The 19,444-nt window shown below is 33.7% G+C and overlaps 1 protein-coding gene across 1 annotated transcript in view; it reads right to left on the bottom strand.

Annotated features, from left to right (window-relative positions):
- Window positions 1–19,444, bottom strand: part of LOC142982930 (tubulin beta-1 chain-like) — a 31,750-nt gene that overhangs the window by 3,809 nt on the left and 8,497 nt on the right. Inside the window, exon 2 of the mRNA XM_076129672.1 lies at window positions 1,895–2,003. Coding sequence (XP_075985787.1) covers window positions 1,895–2,003 — 109 coding nt within the window. The remainder of the gene's footprint in view (window positions 1–1,894; window positions 2,004–19,444) is intronic.

The raw sequence follows: 19,444 nt of genomic DNA, 5'->3' as shown, positions 1-19,444 counted from the left end.
GCTTCCGCATTCAGTTATAGGTCCTTCAATCTACGATACGATGGTTTATCTTTCAAGAGATCTATATTATGTAGACAAGTACAGGGCCTAGTTAATATAACTGAATGATTGACGAGGAATATTGTGCAATTTATGCATTTATAGAAGAATTTTTGTAACCTGTATCAGTCTTCACCATGTCAGACTTCCAGTCTCCGTGGATGCAGCTGAATACCAGTATTTCACATGGAGCGACTGCCTATGGACCTCCATAGCCCAGTTAGGGCTAGGCTAGGGTAATACTACAATACCCCTAGGTAAGACTCACGCTTCTAACTACTGGTAACGACTGACAAATAATTTTGAAAATGACAGCCGCATTTTTTAAAATTCAGTATCACATAAATTGTCCATTAAGAGTCAACATAGTTATAGTCGTTTCGACTTTTTATTTTTATCCTGGGACTTAATATCAACTAAGCATGAGACATAAAAGCCTGAAATACTAGGCCGGCTACATAAATCCTTAACTTTATCCACAGTCCGCATCGAAGCGTAAAACTAGTACCAAAATTAAGCGCCATTTGTAATCCGACATTGAAATGTGAGATTATCATTGCATAAGGGGTCATTGTGCTAGCTGTATAAGCCACTTGTACAGAGCACAGAGCATTTAATTGATGTGAATCACTCGTAATTGGCGGGAACGTAGCTGTCATCACAAATGTCATAACTCGGTTAATATGAGGAAAGAATGCGGGCAGTCTTCTAGAGTTAGTAAGATTAAGGGATGGTGCTATTTGCGGCGAAAGGTCGTGTATATATGGTAATGAAGTCCTAGCGTATGTGTTAAAACTTAAGTTTTATATTGGTAATGTGATGGTGGTAGAACCAGACTATCAGATAGTTTGAAGACTTAAAAAACTGTAGCAGGGAACAAATTTAATGAGGATAGCGGTTCTAATAAATCTAGACCTAAAAATTAGAATGCTTATCTTTTTAGAGCAAAATATTTTCAATAACACTCGGGTACAAGTTCCAAACATGGTTTACCTAAAATTACAAAAATACACCTATGTCCATTCGACAATAAAATCAAATTACTATTTATTAATATTTTAACAGCATAACTTATTTAACGACTATTCTCTATTACTCAAAACAATGAAATCGTGAAACATGACTAATTAAAAGGAAAAATAAACAACATTGTTTAACTACAATATAATTTCTCTTTACCGAGACAAAGCCACTTAATAATTACACGCTTATTAAAAAAAATATCGCCATTTTGTCATTTTCACTTGACGTCTACTTTCTATTCCATTATTTTTTTAATTGAGCGAATGGAATAATCTGACATTTTTAATCTGTAATGAATGTCTAGTGTTGTAGATAACTTATTAAGATCAAAGATAATCGAGATTTTTGTTTTAAAGATTGATAGAATTTAAAATAATGCCGTGTCATTTTTTAGAATGGCAATCATAAATCTCGCGGTGAGATTATTTGATACGCGGTTAAGCAACGGTGTCGCGGTCACATCTTGATACATTAAGTGCTATTTACTTTTAGTATTTTCATTTCCTGTTGTGGAAGATAATGCAGCAGTAGCATTCAACAGCAGGTAACACTGCCATCTAAAAAGTTAGAAATTAATTTGTAGTTTGATCTAAAAACCAAGAATGACGTCTGATAAACTAGAATTGGCACAAAACTGTGTCTAAAACACACACATATTTGTGTCGCATGACGGGGCGATGTATTTTTTGTAACTCAGCCTGCTGCCTTAGATCAGTCCCCTCTCGCCAAGAAGAGTGCACTTTTAGTACCCACCAGATGTACTAGACTAAAAGTGCACCCCTACATTACCTTTTCAAGAGTTTACACAATAGATAGAAGGAATAATACTAACCAGAGGCCTCATTGTAGTATACGGAGATTCTCTCGAGCTGTAGGTCGCTGGTGCCTCGGTACACGCCCGTGGGGTCGATGCCGTGCTCCTCAGATATGATCTCCCAGAACTACGGACAAACAAACAAAACATTAGTCTTGATGAATGAAGGAAGATGTTGACAGCTGCTGTCAGGCGTGGCGGCCATATTGACCGTGTATCCGCTATACGAAGAGTTATAGAGTTTGGTTGTGTAATGCTGGGTAAGTAGGACTTATGACTGATTTCCATTTCCAGATAACTTTTATGTTTTTGAGAAGAGGTTCTGTCAAAATTATTTGTCGATTAAAGTTATTTGAGGGTGGAAAGGATGATTAGTATGAATTAGTATATGTACTTTACGATATTACTACGATCTTGCGATAGCTTCCGCATTTTGACCTAAGAAACCAAGATTTTCTTTTTAGGTTAAGAGTGAGATTGCTGTGGAATTCTATTGCTTTCAAAAGAAATGGTAAAGTAAACTTTTGATCAGTAAAACCAGCTTATATGACGCTCTGCTAATTATCGTTTTAAACTTTAACCGTTAGCCATTAAGACAAGTGAAATCAATATTATCTCAGCAAACATTTTAAGAGCATTAAAATTTCTAATCCAATAACCTCAAAACGAATAAACATCGCACGTCAAATATAAAAAAAAAACTATTCAAATTCAGAACCGGGTGTTCTATATCGGAACAATATGGCCGTCCCCTTCGTCTTCTTTGTCAAATACAATTCTTTATTTCTCTTACAGACATCTGTTAAAAATCACGTCGCGACATGTCTCAAGATGTTTTATTTTGTTCTAAATTACCGTTATTTGATAAAGACTAATGTTATCAATATTTAGTCATTTTCTACAAATAGAATGGAAGTTGGGTCAAAGGGCGTTAGATGATAATTTGATTTATCTATGGTCGTAACGGAACTGTTTTGACCGTTAAATCTTTGTTTTAATCTTGAACTTGTTTGACGAAGTATCTAATGATTTAAGATATTTTTTTAACCCATTACAATTCCACTGCTAAGCAAGGGTCTCCTCCCGAGCGAGAGAAGGTTTAGGCCTTGAGTCACGCTGGCCAAAGTGCGGGTTGGGGATTTTTTCACGAAAAAATTAATGGTCAGATTTACAGTCTATGGATGAGTTTCAGATGACCTATCGAGTAGACAGTGTCAGAAAATGTATTAAAACTACTGGAGATTCCAGATTTATAAGCTATACTGAAGTAATGGATCCTGGGTTAAGAATAAAAACTTGCCTTGATTTTATTTTTCTGTAGAGCATTAGACAAGCTAAAATCATGTTTTGATCGGGCTTCGTTGCGTTTAAATTCCGTGTCGGTTAAACGGTTTTTTATTGAGGAAATTCTTTGCAAGTTAAATTAACTAATTAATTTTGGTTAAAAGCATCGGTTATTTAGTTTGTAAATCAGACAAGGCAGGAATATCTATGTTTTAAACTAACTAACCTTCCTTGTTAAACGATTTTGAGACGAAATAATGCACTCTGAATTCACTTTTCAATGAAATTAAAACACTCCTATGAAAGCATAACTTTTGATATAACTGTTATTTTATCTATTAATAAAGATTTATCGAAGCATTTCAAAGAAAGTAAGTTACTTAAACATAGATAATCTCTTGTCGAACACCATAAAGGTTATGTCATTAGGAAATGTATTTCCGACAATCTGTTGGTAAATAAATATTGTAAGTTTATGATGTTCATGTTAGTTTGGTGATAACGAAATAGGTTTGTTTTATAATATAACTAATAGAAGGGTTAGATATAACTTAATGTTGCTTATATAGATAAATGATTAAGTTTCCTACCTAAGGAGTTAAATAGCCTAATATATGCGACTATATATCGTCTACGAGATTGACAGCATTGCTTAGTTTTATAAAATGCTATTTATTCCATGTGGGAAAAAAACTCCGGTTTTCCAATGCATAGGTACCGGTAAAGTAGTAGTAAATCGCAACCTTTTCCTCTGCGCTGTCTAAAACATGTCATCTTTATTCTACACTCCCTCATTTTTGGTCCATGATCATAAATCCATAATATCCAAGTGTTTGCACCCGTATGCATCAATTGCCACCAATCTTATTCTATTGAGTGTTCAGCATTGACAGTTGACACGCATTGTACGATTGTTAGTAATTGTAACAGGTTTAACTTGCTTGTAAATAGCTGAGGTTTGTCTTGTGATTTACTTATTTAGTGTGATAAAGATGAAAGTTGCAGAAGAAGAAAGAAAAAAATAATTATAATTGATAGTTAAATTGACTAATAATATAGTCGATATTTGTAACTGTTCGAATGAAAAATGTATAAAAATCCTAGAAAAATTTACCACTAGTATTAAAATCTTTGTTTTTGAACGTTACAGTCACTTGAAATAAGTTCGGTGTTCGGTGTGCGGATTCATTTTGTCGTTTTTTTATATGGAATTTAGACCAAAACTATATTTTTAACTGTTTAATAGCAATATAAATGATCTTACAGGTTAGCCAAGAATTCTGAACTTTGTACAGTAAAACAGACTGTATATTCTCCTTCGATAGTAAGAAACAAGTCAGTAACCTCAATAGACGGTACACTGCAATTACCCCAAAATACGGTTCAAACACGAAACCCCCGTGAGGTCTACGACCAGTAATTACCTTCAACATGACTCTACCCTCCATCTACATGTAATGTCAACGGACATAATGTCTTCGAGCTAGTCGATCGATTGACAGACTGACCGTCGCGTGTACACATCACTATTCCTTATGTATAGCCACGGATATGTATACAATACTATTTATTTAAACTTGCTGTTAATAAATACATATCGTCGTTTAAATTCTATAACCAGGTAAGTCATTTTTGTGCAGTTTGCACTTTGATGTTATTGGCTAGAGAATCGAAAGACGAAATTTAAATTTGTCTCTCCTGAAAAGTTGCTAAAAATGACTTACTTGGTGATAGAATTTAAACGACGATATGTAAAATCACGCTTTCCTCCCATTCTTCATTTATCGTATGGTTAGTGACCAACCTAGTGTCAAAGTTGTTCAAGCCACTTGCAGGCCTTTGACGTGGCTTAACAACTGTTATCCTAATTGACAACAGCCGAGACCGACTTTTTACGTGCCCTCCGAACGGAGATGCCCAGTTCCAATACTGTGCGGTCAACCATCTATGGAATGACCGCGCCAAGGTTTGCTTAACCCACAGATCGTTTACCGACCGGTGAGTGGTCATTAATGGAATAAAAATAATACGTTCTTAGCGAACATTAAGTGAATGCTGTAAACAGTTGACAACTCTATTTATCGGTAAGTAAATATTATTTATTTTTATCTAGTTTTAGTGGTAAAACCCAATATTAAATTGTTTCCTTGTTATGCTCATGACTGTACAACGTTATCGAGTTACATTGACCCGTAGTTTTAATAAAAGATGAAGTTTTTCGTCAACGTAATGCTTTTAGTCACAAATGTGTGTATTAAATGATTTCCTATCTATGTAGGTCGTATCAGGACGTTATGTTTGATGAATTACCATTATTAAGTTTTCCTTGCTGTAATAACAGTTAAGTTTATGTTATTGATAATTTGAAAAAAAGAAACCATTTACAGAAAGATACCTCATACATCTAGCTTAGGTCTTTGAATAACCGATAAAGCTTCGATACACTGCAATATTTGATACGTTTCCAAAAAGTAAATCTTATTATTAACCCATCTATAAGGTCTTAAAGTAGCCTATGACATTACTTGAGATATTTCCAGACCAATTCCTTAACAAGTCTAGCCCTAAATTCGTAACAGACATGAACTAGTAAGACATTAAAAATTATAAAGGTTCTTATTTCATTTAAAAAATAAACCTAAATTCATATTGTGAAAGTCTAAGTCACTTGTACGAATAATCTCTTACAGTTGTCAACTTCACACCTAAAAACCTTAAATCATATCATTTTTACCGATCAGTACCGCTCAGTATTTCGTGACTAACATTGTTATACAAACAGTTAACCTATTCAACTCGTAACATCATAAATCAAGTACATAAATACAGTACAAGTGTCAACAAACTCATTATCAAAACGATCTTTGTAGTTTTGTGACAACTCATAGAGTAAAGGAGTTTGGAATACGAGATGACATGCAATGTTTGGTGCAGTCGGGAATAAGACGCTAAGTAATCAAATTGACAACATTTCAAAATTTTAAAGTACCTAAAATAAAAATACCATTTCTTCATTTTCTCATCCTGAATACAAAACATATTTTTTTATATTTTTTGGCTCAATATTTCGGGAGAAATAAAATAAAAACCAAAAATTACGCTGTGACGTCACATATACGGAAGAATAACGTCTTACCTTTGCCTTTGCAATTTGAATAAAAGTTATGTAGATTGACATTTGAAATGTCATTAATGTTTTAAAGTAAACAAACACGAAAATACCACAATAAATAGGTTACTGAAGTATTTAGCATCATTTATGAACTTTAAACATTATAGATTTCCCGAAATGAATCCTAGTTAACAGTATAGGGTTATGAAGGATCTCAAATATTGTTTTGTGCCATCATACGAAAACAGTTCTGGAGACGATCGAAAACAATTTTTTGCTGCGCCTAACTCAAACAAGCAAGAATAGTGTAATACTGTGGGTGTTGTGTGTCCGTGTTTAAGATACTCAAGCCACACTGTTATATATAATAAACTAATTCAGATGAAAAAGTCATAGTAGCATGTGGGTCAATAAATCTCCATAGGCCTATAATAAAAAATGAATAAAAAGACGTAAACTAATTTCAATTTGTTTTATTTAACACTTTCTAAAATAGTCTTAACAATATATTGCTTCCAGAATGGTTCAGCGTCTTCTAAAATCTTTGTAGTGTAATTTGCATCATACTCAATTTGTGTATTAATTTTGTCTGTTCAAAAGTTGGATCAGCAATACAAAACAGATCTTTCAGCATGCATCGGAACCATTATTTGGGCCTTACATTATCCTTGGATTTTGCCATTTTTAACATAATTCTTGATTGTTTTTCCAACTATTGGGCATTTTATCTACAGAACAAATTTCGCAAAAATCCCATCTGGTGGAACACCAATAACAGGGGAAATTAGAATTAGGTCTGAACTTAGAATAACTCCAAAATCATTTTCTAATATTTAAATTAATTGTTTTTATAATGTTTTACTTCGTCATATGGCTTTAAATTCAGGCACCTTATAGCCACCTAAGATACTTTGCACCAAAACACCATTTCCTGTTTGACAATGTACTGCTTCATAGATCCTAGAACCAGTGACTCTTCCCTGACACATGGAATGCCACAGCTTTGAATCTGCTTGATCTTTTGTAGCTTCAGCCACACTGTCAATCACCTTTTCACTTTGAGCATCTTAACAGAACTGATTAAAATCCCTATAGCTATGGTCTTGCTGCTGGTGTATATACTGGAGCATTAAATTAAATATGCTGTAGTCATTTAAAGTAGGCTGATGTTTACCACAATAATTCAGGATTAGTCCTGAGTCTATATTACGCTTCTCTCATTCTTCAGAAAATATGGACAAAGTAATGCATAAGTAAGTATGTTTTCGTGCATATATTCCAAAAGCATTAAGTAATTTACTATGGGCAGGTTCCCACTATCAGCAACTTGGAGTTCTTCAGATACTTTCATGATTTATAAATAACGGAGAACGGAAAATAATAACTTATAAAACAATTAATGTATTTGTAAGCAAACAATAATACGATAGACGTGCCAGGTTGACAAGACACTGACATTTATAATTTTTTTTCTAAATGATGTGACTTGTGAGGCAGCAAAGGCATTAAGCTATTCCGCCGTATATGTGACGTCATTTGGCACTTACGCCTGTTTAGAATGAAACAATTTTCAAAGTGAAAATCATGAATGAAAATAACTAAATATCACAAAAATAAAAAATATGGGTCCCTTTATTTCACATCTAGTTTAGAATAAAATGATAATATATGTTACTTAAAAAAATGAAATGTTGTCAATTGATGTACTATACTACATTCAGTATTTTAGACATAATAATATTACGTTAACTACAGCGTAATTTACTTTTTAGGTTTAATCAGCATCTGAACAAAAGCATTGCAAGGCTGTCATTGCATTTTCAATAATTTCATCATTATTTTCCGACTATTAAGTACATTTTTTACAACTCCCGCACTAAGAATTGCTCTTGAGTCGGGGGGACTTTTACAAACATGCAAACAACGGATACAAAATCCAATATACAAATCTATGTGTCTCTTTCCGAGCTAGTTTTGATAATGTTATAGGTATTTAGTAACGACTATTATCAGTGTCAATATTTGACTTGAATAAGCAAATGAATTAATTATGATTTTTCTCCAAAAGCTTTGAAGATTGAAGTTTTTTAGCTTGTTGTTATTTGACTGTACATTATACTTGTGTAGTAAGTTAACTGTTCACTATACAAGTGTAGTGAGTTTTGTTGCCATATACTTGTGTAGTTGACGGTACAGTGTACAAGTGTACATATGTATGTATATATTGAGGGTGGTGGTCGGTGTCCGTCAGTCTAGTATCGATCTGTCTACTTGGATAAACCCATCACGTCATACCGTGGCTGTACCGTTACTTTACATTTACACCTAGGGATGAGGGACGTTATTCTGTGGTTGTTTTCTTGTAGAAGTAAGAATGTTGTATTATTTGTTAAACTTTATGATTATGTATTGTTTTCTATTTGTTTATTTGAGAGATTTTTGTGGTTGACTGTAATAAATAAATTTAATCAATTTATGTCCCACTGTTGGGCAAGGGTTTCCTGCCGTAGAGAACTTTATGTTTAAAAAAATATTTTTAGTTTTGAGTTTTGTTTCATTCATAACTTAGTTTTGCAAATAGAGTTTTTTTTTGTTTCTAGCAAGATATTTAACACTACAAAAAAAATGATTTTACCTACTAGTTGTACGATAAACAATAAACCTCTTTTAAATTAATCAGAGCGAAAAACACTACACACTTACACGCGATTCCCTCAACACTTAATTAGACATAATCGATTCCCCCTCTAAGTCCCCCTACAGTTCGCAGGTAACTCGATACCCACAGTTCCCGGAACACGGTCACAACACTAGCAGTGCACGGGCTTCCCTAATTACAGCCGGTATTGACCGCTATGGCGCCACACTACTCGGACATTTGAACCTGTTTGAACCAGATATCCGTAAGTTTATATTAAAAGGGGGAAATTGACATTTGAGAAGTGTCAGGATGTTTTGACAGGTGTAGTAATGGGCAATATTACGTGTTGGACTTAAGACTTAAATGTTTTTTTTTATAGATAACTCCCGCACTTAGAATTGCTCTTGTGTTGCGGGGACTTTTGCGAACATACAAACAACGAACACAAAGTACAACCCGAAACAATTATTTGTGGATCGCACAAATAATTGTTCCGTATGGGAATCGAACCCAAGACCTCCAAACGCAATGGTTGCGTTGTGGAGACCTTCACCACTGCGCCATGGTGGTAGATTATAAAAAAAATAAGGTTTTTATACAAATATTCATTAAATCATGTCTAGGCACAAGGTACAGAACAAATAACGTCACTTGGTACGATTCTTACAAACTTCCTTCGCTTTATAATTAATCAAATTTATACCGGGTTATTTATAACACCATTTTATGAAAGGTATAGTCCCACAACATAGTAGAAAGCCCTGGCATACACAATTTACATTAAAACTTATAATTTTCTTCCCAAAATAGAGTAATATAAAATTTACCGTTTGGTATGTAACTAAAACAATATTAATTGTACATAGAAATGTCAGGCAGCAAGACAACAGATGGTTGTGTTATGTCAAATATTTGAAAACTATTTCAATCAAGTTAGATACTGTTTCAATTATAACCATAAAAAGTGACAGGTGTCATTCCGATACTAGTTGTTTCTCCGAAGTATCAGTCGACCGACATAGCGAAGTAATAACAATTTATAACTAAATAACGGTGCTAGTTTCCATGAAAACATCGTGATGGCAAAAAACTTAAATCTGTAAAGTGAAAGTTAGTTCAACAGCTAACAGGTAGATAAATATTTTAAATGTAACTGATAGTGTTTGTTAGATAAATGTCTTAAATAAGCTTACTTTGACTTCATATGCGAAGTCTTATACCCTATTTCAGCCCCTTAGGATTTTTAAATAGAAAGTTAGCCTTTATTTAAATCCAGGACCTCAATTATCTCCCCGTAAATGGTGTACGAGGTCTCGTAAAGTGAGGGTTGGACCTGGCCAGCGTGGTGAACTCAAGACGTAACCTCTTCGTCAATTCGGGAGACCCTTGTCCAGCAGTGGGACAGTAATAAGTTAAGAATAAAACAATATCGGTACAATTGTTTAATAGTGAAAGCGTAACAAATAAATTAACGCATTAATAATTTTAGTATCGATATAAAAGTCCCATAAAATGTGAGAGTGAACTGGCAACATTAAACGCGATTCAGATTCCTAACTGTAGTTTGTCAGTTAAAGTAAGAAGTTTTGTTTCGTGATGGACTGATCGATCGTTGCATTAAGATGGCTATCTGAGATATAAAGTAGTCTTTGTTATTTATTATATACCTACTTTCCGAATTCTAATAGGTATACGGAACAAAAGATACATACAAACTACGAAATAACCCGCCTTTTTATCAAAGGCAATAAAGGGATATTTAAAAAATACGTAAGTAACTAGTTAGGCACTTCAATTTTCGGTAAATCTACGCAATTCCTTTTAATTTCTACCTAGAATCGAGTAAAACCGTAGCTATAGTCTATTTTATAGGAAAAAGTATGCTGAAAGAATTTATTTTCAATTAACAGCAGTTCGTGTAATAAAAACAACGTGAGTTTTATACGATCGCAAGTTTCTCACGAAGCTTCAAAGTAATCCCATTTTATATGCATCGCATCGACACATACACTGCCTAGAATAATTTAATCCATTTCCTAGATCTATTTGTGATGACATGAGCTTAGTGCTAATAGCCAACATCTCAGAATTTTAAGCACTCGCTTTGACAGTTTATAAGCTCAATTTTCGTGTTCTCAGCGTTCTAAATACCGACAAAAACAAAACTGTAACCTTTTTTGTTGTCCGCCATCTTGGAGACGCTCTCCACTGCAATTTGAAAATAGAACGTATTATTTTTTCTCTTATTGCATCGCGCGTTGGCCGTTGACATCAGACTGCATTTTATTTTCGGCCAGTCTCCGGGAGTGTTGCCATAAATGGTATACTAAATTTACCTTGTAAGATGACACTGGCTTGGTTAAAAGTGCATGTGCATATTTATCCTGTCTGATCCCATACTGGGTATGAAAAAGTACACAAAAGTGCAAACACATGTCGACATTTTTAAACACAGGTGCTTAAAAACAAGTTTCATCGAAAAAAATATTTTACTACCGGGAAATTCAAAGAGTTTTACACTTAACTCAAAGTTTTAACACTACTTGGTCGTCATAAATAACTTTTTAATCCTTTAAAAATCGAACGAGAGTTTATGGTCTATAAAAGGCAAAGACTACAGAGTAAGAGAGCATAGGTATAAAATTAAACAGCCAAGAAACAGATGTCGATGACAGAGCAGTAACGCGTGTTACTTTAAAATAACAACTTATTTTATTGATGTGAAAGTTTTTAAAGGAAATATAAAACAGAATGGAGTGCTACTAAATATAAGTGTCAGGATGTGGAGGATTGTGGTTTAATTACAAGTTACGGCGGTACTTGAGGGGTGTCGTGTAAAGCTACCTTTTCCTGTGAAATGTTTTTTTTTATGTTATTACAGTTTTAGTGCAGTTTCCTGTGTAAATTAGTTTGCGGTGTGAAATAGGGGAAGCATGAATCGAGTTTATGGGTTTTTGAGAGCTGTTGTTTGGCTTGGGTTTTGATAAATAAGATATTAAAAGCCTGTCTATATTTCATATTAAAAAACGTATTCGATTTTAACTTTAAAAAAATAATTACTTTGTAAATCGATTATTTATATGCACGCAACTGCCTTATTTACCTACGAAAGACAGTTTTCTATAAGTTAATTTTAAATAATGGCGATGGATTAAAAAATATTTTATCCATTACCTAAAATGAAAACAGTCCCACGTGTAAAGTTCTTATTTTAAAATGTTTCAACGTAAACAAATGTACGAGTGGTGTTGAAACTGGCTGAATGTAAACATTCCACAGCCACTTGCTGTGAGTGCTGAAAAAAAAAGGGACGGCCATGTTTGAAATATGAGATGACGCATTGTTTAAAAAATTAACTTGGTGGAATGCATTAATTTTGTCCTATTACTTAAATAATTATTTAAGGCTGTGCGCGACTTCGTTTGAAATCGCTTGTATACGACCTCCAAAAATCTAACCACGGAGCCTTCCTAGGTTTTGGAATAGGTATGTCTTGCTGAAATAGGTTTCTTAAGGGAATATAAAGTTCCCAACCTGCACTTGGCCTGCGTGATGAACTTAAGGTCTAACCCCTCCCTCAAATTCGGGAGGAGACCCGGCTTGCCCAGCAGTGGGACAATAATAGGTAAAAAAATGTGTTAAGCTTTTTAAGAGAATAACAAATATCGTTACGACTTACAAATTTTCTCTTATTCGTTATGTATCTATTGTTATTTAAACTACTTGCGCTCAAAATTTTTTCATCTATTTACGTATTTATTTATGGTTTACCTGTATTGTATATTTTCCAGTAAATAATTAAAATCATAATTATTTCCAACTGTGGTTAGACAATAAGGAAAATTAATTAAACGACATTATTTTCAGTGCCTATTTAATGTACTTAGCGTTAATTATAAATAATAATTAGTTGCTTATACAAGACGTAGGTACCTTAATTAATTTTAAGTATATGTTTATGCAATATAATAAGACCACTGAGTAATTATGGTATAGGTAATCAGGAAATATTTTCTGAATATTAATTATTTTATTGATAGCTTTGAACTAAAACAATTTGATATTTAGACACGATTTTGAAGTAACCATGTTATAAATTTCCCTGGAGCCATTTTTTTTCCTGACATTTTTTCAGATAACTTTGAAAGATATTTAAATTTGTCATTTTAGCAGCGAACATCGTGAGCAATAAAACACAGTCATCAGTCTATACTCGGTACAGTACAGGCAGGCATTAGCGATTAGTCAGCGCCGTGAGGTCGACGACCTCTGCCACCACTTACCTAACACGTCATCTACGTACTAGACAGTGAAAATGCAGGCGACGGATAGACTTTGAAAATGGAGATTTGTTTAAAATAGACAGTATTTGTATAAAATCTATGTACATTTAACTAAATAAGAAATCGTTTAGTTGTTCGTAATCGTCGTTTTTTTACTTTTTAAACTATTACGGTTTGCAGACTGCAGAATAATACTAAATTGGGGTCTTAAACGCGATAACTTTAGTACTATAAATAAAAAATCGTACAATAATATAATTACTATGTTCTGAAATTGGTATAATACCATTTTTTTTACAAATTTTCTATACTTAACATGGTATAGAATATCTGTTAATTTGTTTAGTTTGGTTAGACTGCATATATGCACCGTTAGTTTGCAATACTGTGCGATGTTAAACACTTCAAACGCCCTTATAATTTCTTTATTTCTTTAATTGTAGAAATCGTGACTTTATAAATCTCTCTTCGTTTAACAAAACATACGAGTACAATATTGATTGAAGTATCAAAGTTATTTTGATGGAACAGTGATTAGAAATTAAAAATCGATGTCGGCCGCCATTGGCCAAAGCATGAATAATTCTACGGTAGTGTCCGTGAACGTAACTAATGTATTACTAGCCAGCCTTGTAGACAACTGTGATAGAATCTTATCCTTGACTATTCACTATATTGTAGAGATTTATCAATTTGGGGTCAGGCTGTGGAGAGCGGAGTATTCTTTGGAAAATGCTATTTATTTTTGATGTGTGAAGTTTTTCGTAGAGTTTTATCCGAGTTTAAAATCTTCAAATTGCCTTACGAGCTGATGCTGAAACTTTCTTCGGTAACAGTATAAAACTGTTAGTTAAGCTGACATTTAAAGACAATAAAGCATGGTATTCAAATCGCCAGCTGTTTTGTTAGGTGATAATTTAATCTTGATCATTTAGTTGGGAGAAAATTAAGACGGTATAATTAGGTCTAGTGCCTTGTTGTGGCTTTTAACTAGTTGGTAACGTACTCAATCTACCTTTCTTAGATCAGTGCACAGGTGGGAGTATTTGTTATAAATGGCCAGCCATCAAGACCTTGACCCTACATACAAGGCCCGGCTTGCATAACTAAGCAAAAATGTTTAGGCCACGTCCTTGAAATAGCCCTCATAAAAATCCATACTTGAAACTCAAGGTAACATCAAATCACTTATTTATTAAGGTCAAATGCTGATACTCAGCTTTGAAACTTAACACCAAATGAATTTACAGCCAGCTTGAAAGCAGAGCTAATAAGAAGAGATGGCAAGAAAGTTTCGGCCAGTCTTTTTAATCGCCAAGGAGATCTAATCACTTTTTTTTGTAACACATTACTGTCCCACTGCTGGGCAAGGGTCTCAAACATAAAACGAGGGAAGAGTTAGGCCTTTAGTCCACCACGCTGGCTAGGTGCGTGACTTAGCACCCTCAATTAATATATATAATCAAATTTTGGGCATGCAAGGTTTCATCACGATGTTTTCATTACCGTCAGAGCAAGTGAAAATGATTTTTAAAACACTAGTAGATTACAATCTGAGAAGCTACATTACAGCTTAAATTGTATTCCTTCACGTCCAAAATCCTGTCAATGAGTAAAGAATGTCTGATCTATCGCTCGGTCAGAGTTGAATTACTTCGAATCATTCAATTACTGAATTAATGTGTAAGATCAGTTTGACTTTGGACATTGTTGAACGACTTTCAACGGATTAATGCAGTGGGAAGACTGTTTGTAACTTGGATGTTTGTGGGAAATAAAACTGGCTGAAGAGGATTTAATAAGTATTATAAAAAGATGATTAAGTTATATTTAATCTATAAAGTATTTTAGTACAATGTTTTAGTAATATAAAATTTAATAAAAAGGGCAGTAGATTTATGTATATTGTCTCCCGAATCATTAATGGGATTCTTTTCTTTGCTATTTATTTATTCAGTTTATTAAGTTTACTTGTTATAACATGGTTTTATTCTGGTAGCATTTTAACTTGGCTTAAAGTGGTCAGCTGTCGAATTATCAACTTTTAATTAATATAATGGTCAAGTTAAAATTGTAAGCAACACCTGACAATTTTGACAGATGTTAAAACTGGTTCATTTCACCACCTTGAGCAAAAAGCACAAGAAGATATTTATTTGTGAGTACATTCCTTCTTTTGTTATTTTCAGTCAAAGATTTCGCGGAAACTAAACGAATTAAAGTGACTAATCTATGAAAAAGTATAGTTAAATTCGTGGAAGTAACCAAACTGTATTATTGTATGAATCAGGTATTTGATTTTGGCAATGAGTAATATTGTGATTGTATTGTTAATTTGAGATTTAAGATACAAAAGGCGAATAATACGACGCGTTCTATTATTAAGAACATCATACAATAACGAGGAAAAACCTAATTGAGGAACCGAGCAAAGTAAATTACATATTTAACAAAATTAAATGTCAAAGTCAGTTTGACAGCTGTGGGTCAAATTAAGAACACTAAATTAGGCACAGACATTACACACATACAGCCAAATTTGACGTTTCCAAAATAGGCAGATAAAAAATGACAGTTCTTTCAAACGGCCTTGGTATGAAATATATCTTTGTGTATACTGCATCGGTGTTTAACATTGAGAATGGCCAGTAAAGAAAAATAAAAGAATGCACAATGTAGGAGGGGACAGAGTATGCAAGACTGCACAGGGTAATGACAGGAAAATAAAAAAAGTTCGCCAGACTCTGTGGTCTTATAAATAAAAGAGCAGTGATACGATCCTTGGACGGTTTTGTTCAAGTAAATAGAATTTGTGCCGAAAATAAACTGGATTGTTCTGTAGATAGTGGTCGATGAGATCGCAATATTATTTATTAAAGCTTTGAAAGCTGGCAAGCCTTTGAAGTAGTTAAAAATGTAGTAAAGAGAACAAAATTCTATCTAAGCTACACGTGCTGAAATGAAACTGCCTGACAAAGGTTTCTAAAAATAGGTTTGTCAGTTTCTTTTGCTTTGGACATCTTATATAGATTGTCATCTGGTTCCAAACTCAGCAAAACTTATACCATAGTAACTAGACAACTGAGAAGCATTCTTAGGTATAAGCTAAATTTACAACTATTTAAATTTTCTAAACAGAGACTAGTGGTCATCATACAATTGTCCTAGGTGAGATTCAAACACGTTATAACGGCGAGGTGATCACGTTAACCGCTGCACTTGAAAATCAAATCTATTTTAGATTAGAATAGTCGACGTAATTGAACAAGTACCCACATAATGTGTACCTACGCAGTTAATGGTCACCTGATGGACATTCCCTAAGTGACTGGGTAATCACGTCCTTCTGCGGCAAGTGACAATGAGTCACTAGGAAGGGTGGAGAATAGTCCAGGTATTATGGACAAAGGGAATGTTTAGAACTGCAGCCAAATTTTTTTTTTATGTATGTATCGAAAGCGGGTCTTATAAGGCTTTATGTTTTTTTTACAAGACAATCTCGCACTTATAAGTGCAACTTAAAAGTTTAAATTAATTTCCTTTAACAAAGTTATACATAGAACACTGAACAAGAACATTCTTTTATCAGAACATAATAATATTAGAAATTGTGTTTTGACTTGACCGATCCTATACACATTATCTGTCCAAAATGTACAAATGTAGTTCATGTTTTTGACGTTGTTTCTGAACATAATAAGTAGATAAGACATCGTGTGGTATAATTTTATAGACTCTAGACAGTTTTTATTAGGGGGAAGTACGTCTTGACTATTTACACGTTATGGTCTAGTAGTTATTGATTGTGAGGTCCTAGGTTTTATACAACTTATAACATTTCTAGGTCACATTGCACTTTTTGACAATAAAAATTGGACTAAATTCTTCAAACGCTATGCAACTTTAAAGGTTACGATACATTATTTATTGGTTTAAACGTTTCTAGTTGCTGATCGAATTGCGGTTCTATTTTCCGAGTAACAAGGCAAGGCAAGAAAACTAACTTATATGACTAAGAATTATAGGGCTTATAGGAAAATGACGGAGGTTTTTCCATAGTGCATCATACGTACAGAATATCTATTCTTAAGTCGAGGCGATCCTTGATGTATTGCATGATTCGCATGCAATGAATACGTACTGACCACGATCTTAAATATTTTACATTCATACATTTATCTTACAACACAAACAATGTGACAGAAATGCAAAGAATCCGCATTGTTTTAACACAAAGAACTGTTTAAAATTATTCACAATATATGTTTAAATACATAATATCGTATTGTATTTCAAAATGGCGACCAAATTGAATGAATCGTCATTCTTTTCGCCGTCTGTGGACTATATTTCCGTTGCTCTTTTAGGCTTGACCCTATATGAAGCTAAATTGTAAGGATAACACACATTAGCGTAACTATGGCGTCGTTATAACTGTCCCACATACACCTCTATTAAACTCGCGTTAGTTACCGCTCTAATTTCCGACATGAGTTAGGAAAATGGAACGAATAAACATTTTTAGTACATTACAAACGATGCATTATGAATACAGTTAAAATTGCGCGCCAAAAATAGAAAAAAAAGTAAACAATGATAGCATAAACTTTAAAATAAAGTTTGTTTATGGTTTGGCTGTAACACTTGTCTCTTTTGCGACTTGAGGTTCAAAAAAGGAACATCTAATAAATTGCTTTGGCATTTACAATTCCAGCCATTACTGGCTGTGCGATGACTCATCGGACATGTTGCATTTTGTGTTAAATCCACTATATCTCGTTATCACAACATAATGATTTATATACCATTTTACTCGTCATTAAATAAGCTATTTAAAGATATAAATTTAGAAAAATTGGTCCAGTAATTATTGAGTAAATCGCAATAGAAAATCGTACATAAATAGCAGTGGTAAGATAAATTGTACTCACAATTCTCGGGCAAGGATGTTTGTGTTACACAGCACGTCTGACTCAATAGCAGGTAAAATTATAACTAAACGTATGTAAACATCAATACAGACACATACATCGTAGAATTAATTCGCGCATCTCAAGGGCGAGCGAGTGCGATATGAACATTTTCTTTACATTTAGGAAGTGTGGCGAAAAGACCTCGACTTTGAGATGTCTTAGAAAATTTAGCTATTATTGATAACGTAAAGGCAGAATAACGTTTAGAAATATAATAATTCTCTAAATCGTATTCTACTCTGAGAATTCGAAAAAGGGAGGCCATTGTGACCTATTTAGTTCCTATACCTTTATAAGGTAAATTAGGCAAGTCTCAGGACTTTTAATTAAGGTCCGTTTTCACAACTTCTGGATAGCTATCAGATAGCTTAGGTATAATATGAAATTTTAACATTTGCTTTTATAACCGTCACATTATCTACCAGATAGCTTATCGAACACTTATTTCTGAACTGTGAAACTGTCCCTGGAGTTGGAAAATCAAATTGCTGTATAATTTCTCATCAGCCAGTATAAGATGTGAAATTAAAATAGGGTGGCTTCATAATGCGTAGTAGAAAAAAAAACAAAATGATGTGTGTATTGTTGTGCATCTGTTAGCGGGACTATACAAGTGACGTTTAAATCGTTATTGACACAAATCAGCTGTTTATCACTACGTTTGTTTCGTGAGTCAACGGTTGTAACTGATAATACGCAAGTTTGTTTTTAATTCTCATTAGTTCATTATTTAACGTAGAGGTGATACTATCAAACGGCATTGGACTTATACTTTAGGATACACATTTTTAGTGCAAAGTAGTCTCGTACCATGGTTTGGAGAAATCTGTGAGACGAGGAATCTGGAGAAGTCTTTAAGTCTCAGAATCAAATATGGTGTGTCGACAATATTTTGAGATATTTTGAGGCAGATCCTAGTAGAATAGCAGTAGTAGACTATAAAGAAAATAGCTGAAAATAAAGTACTAAAAATGTACTTGATTTATGTCCTTAAGTTTCCCTTTAGCAGGAAAGCCGTAAGCTGTAATGTTGATACGCGTAACGTTGTCTCACTGGCTGTCAACCACAAGACGCAGTCACTCGGGTGACAAACGTCAAACGATACAAGTTATTGTGATCGTACACGCACATGATGTGTGACGTATATTTAATTATTAGACGGGTATTTAACGGATATGTTTGATTACTTGTTAATAAGTATTGGATATGTATCGGTTAGTCTAACGGGTGGATTATGACAGCTTCTTTTTTAAAGATAATCCCGCAGTAAAATTT

The sequence above is a fragment of the Anticarsia gemmatalis genome, chromosome 22 (assembly GCF_050436995.1).
Source record: "Anticarsia gemmatalis isolate Benzon Research Colony breed Stoneville strain chromosome 22, ilAntGemm2 primary, whole genome shotgun sequence".
Taxonomy (NCBI): Eukaryota; Metazoa; Arthropoda; class Insecta; order Lepidoptera; family Erebidae; genus Anticarsia; species Anticarsia gemmatalis.
Note: the sequence above shows the minus strand (reverse complement) of the source record. Positions and strands in the feature narration are given on the sequence as shown.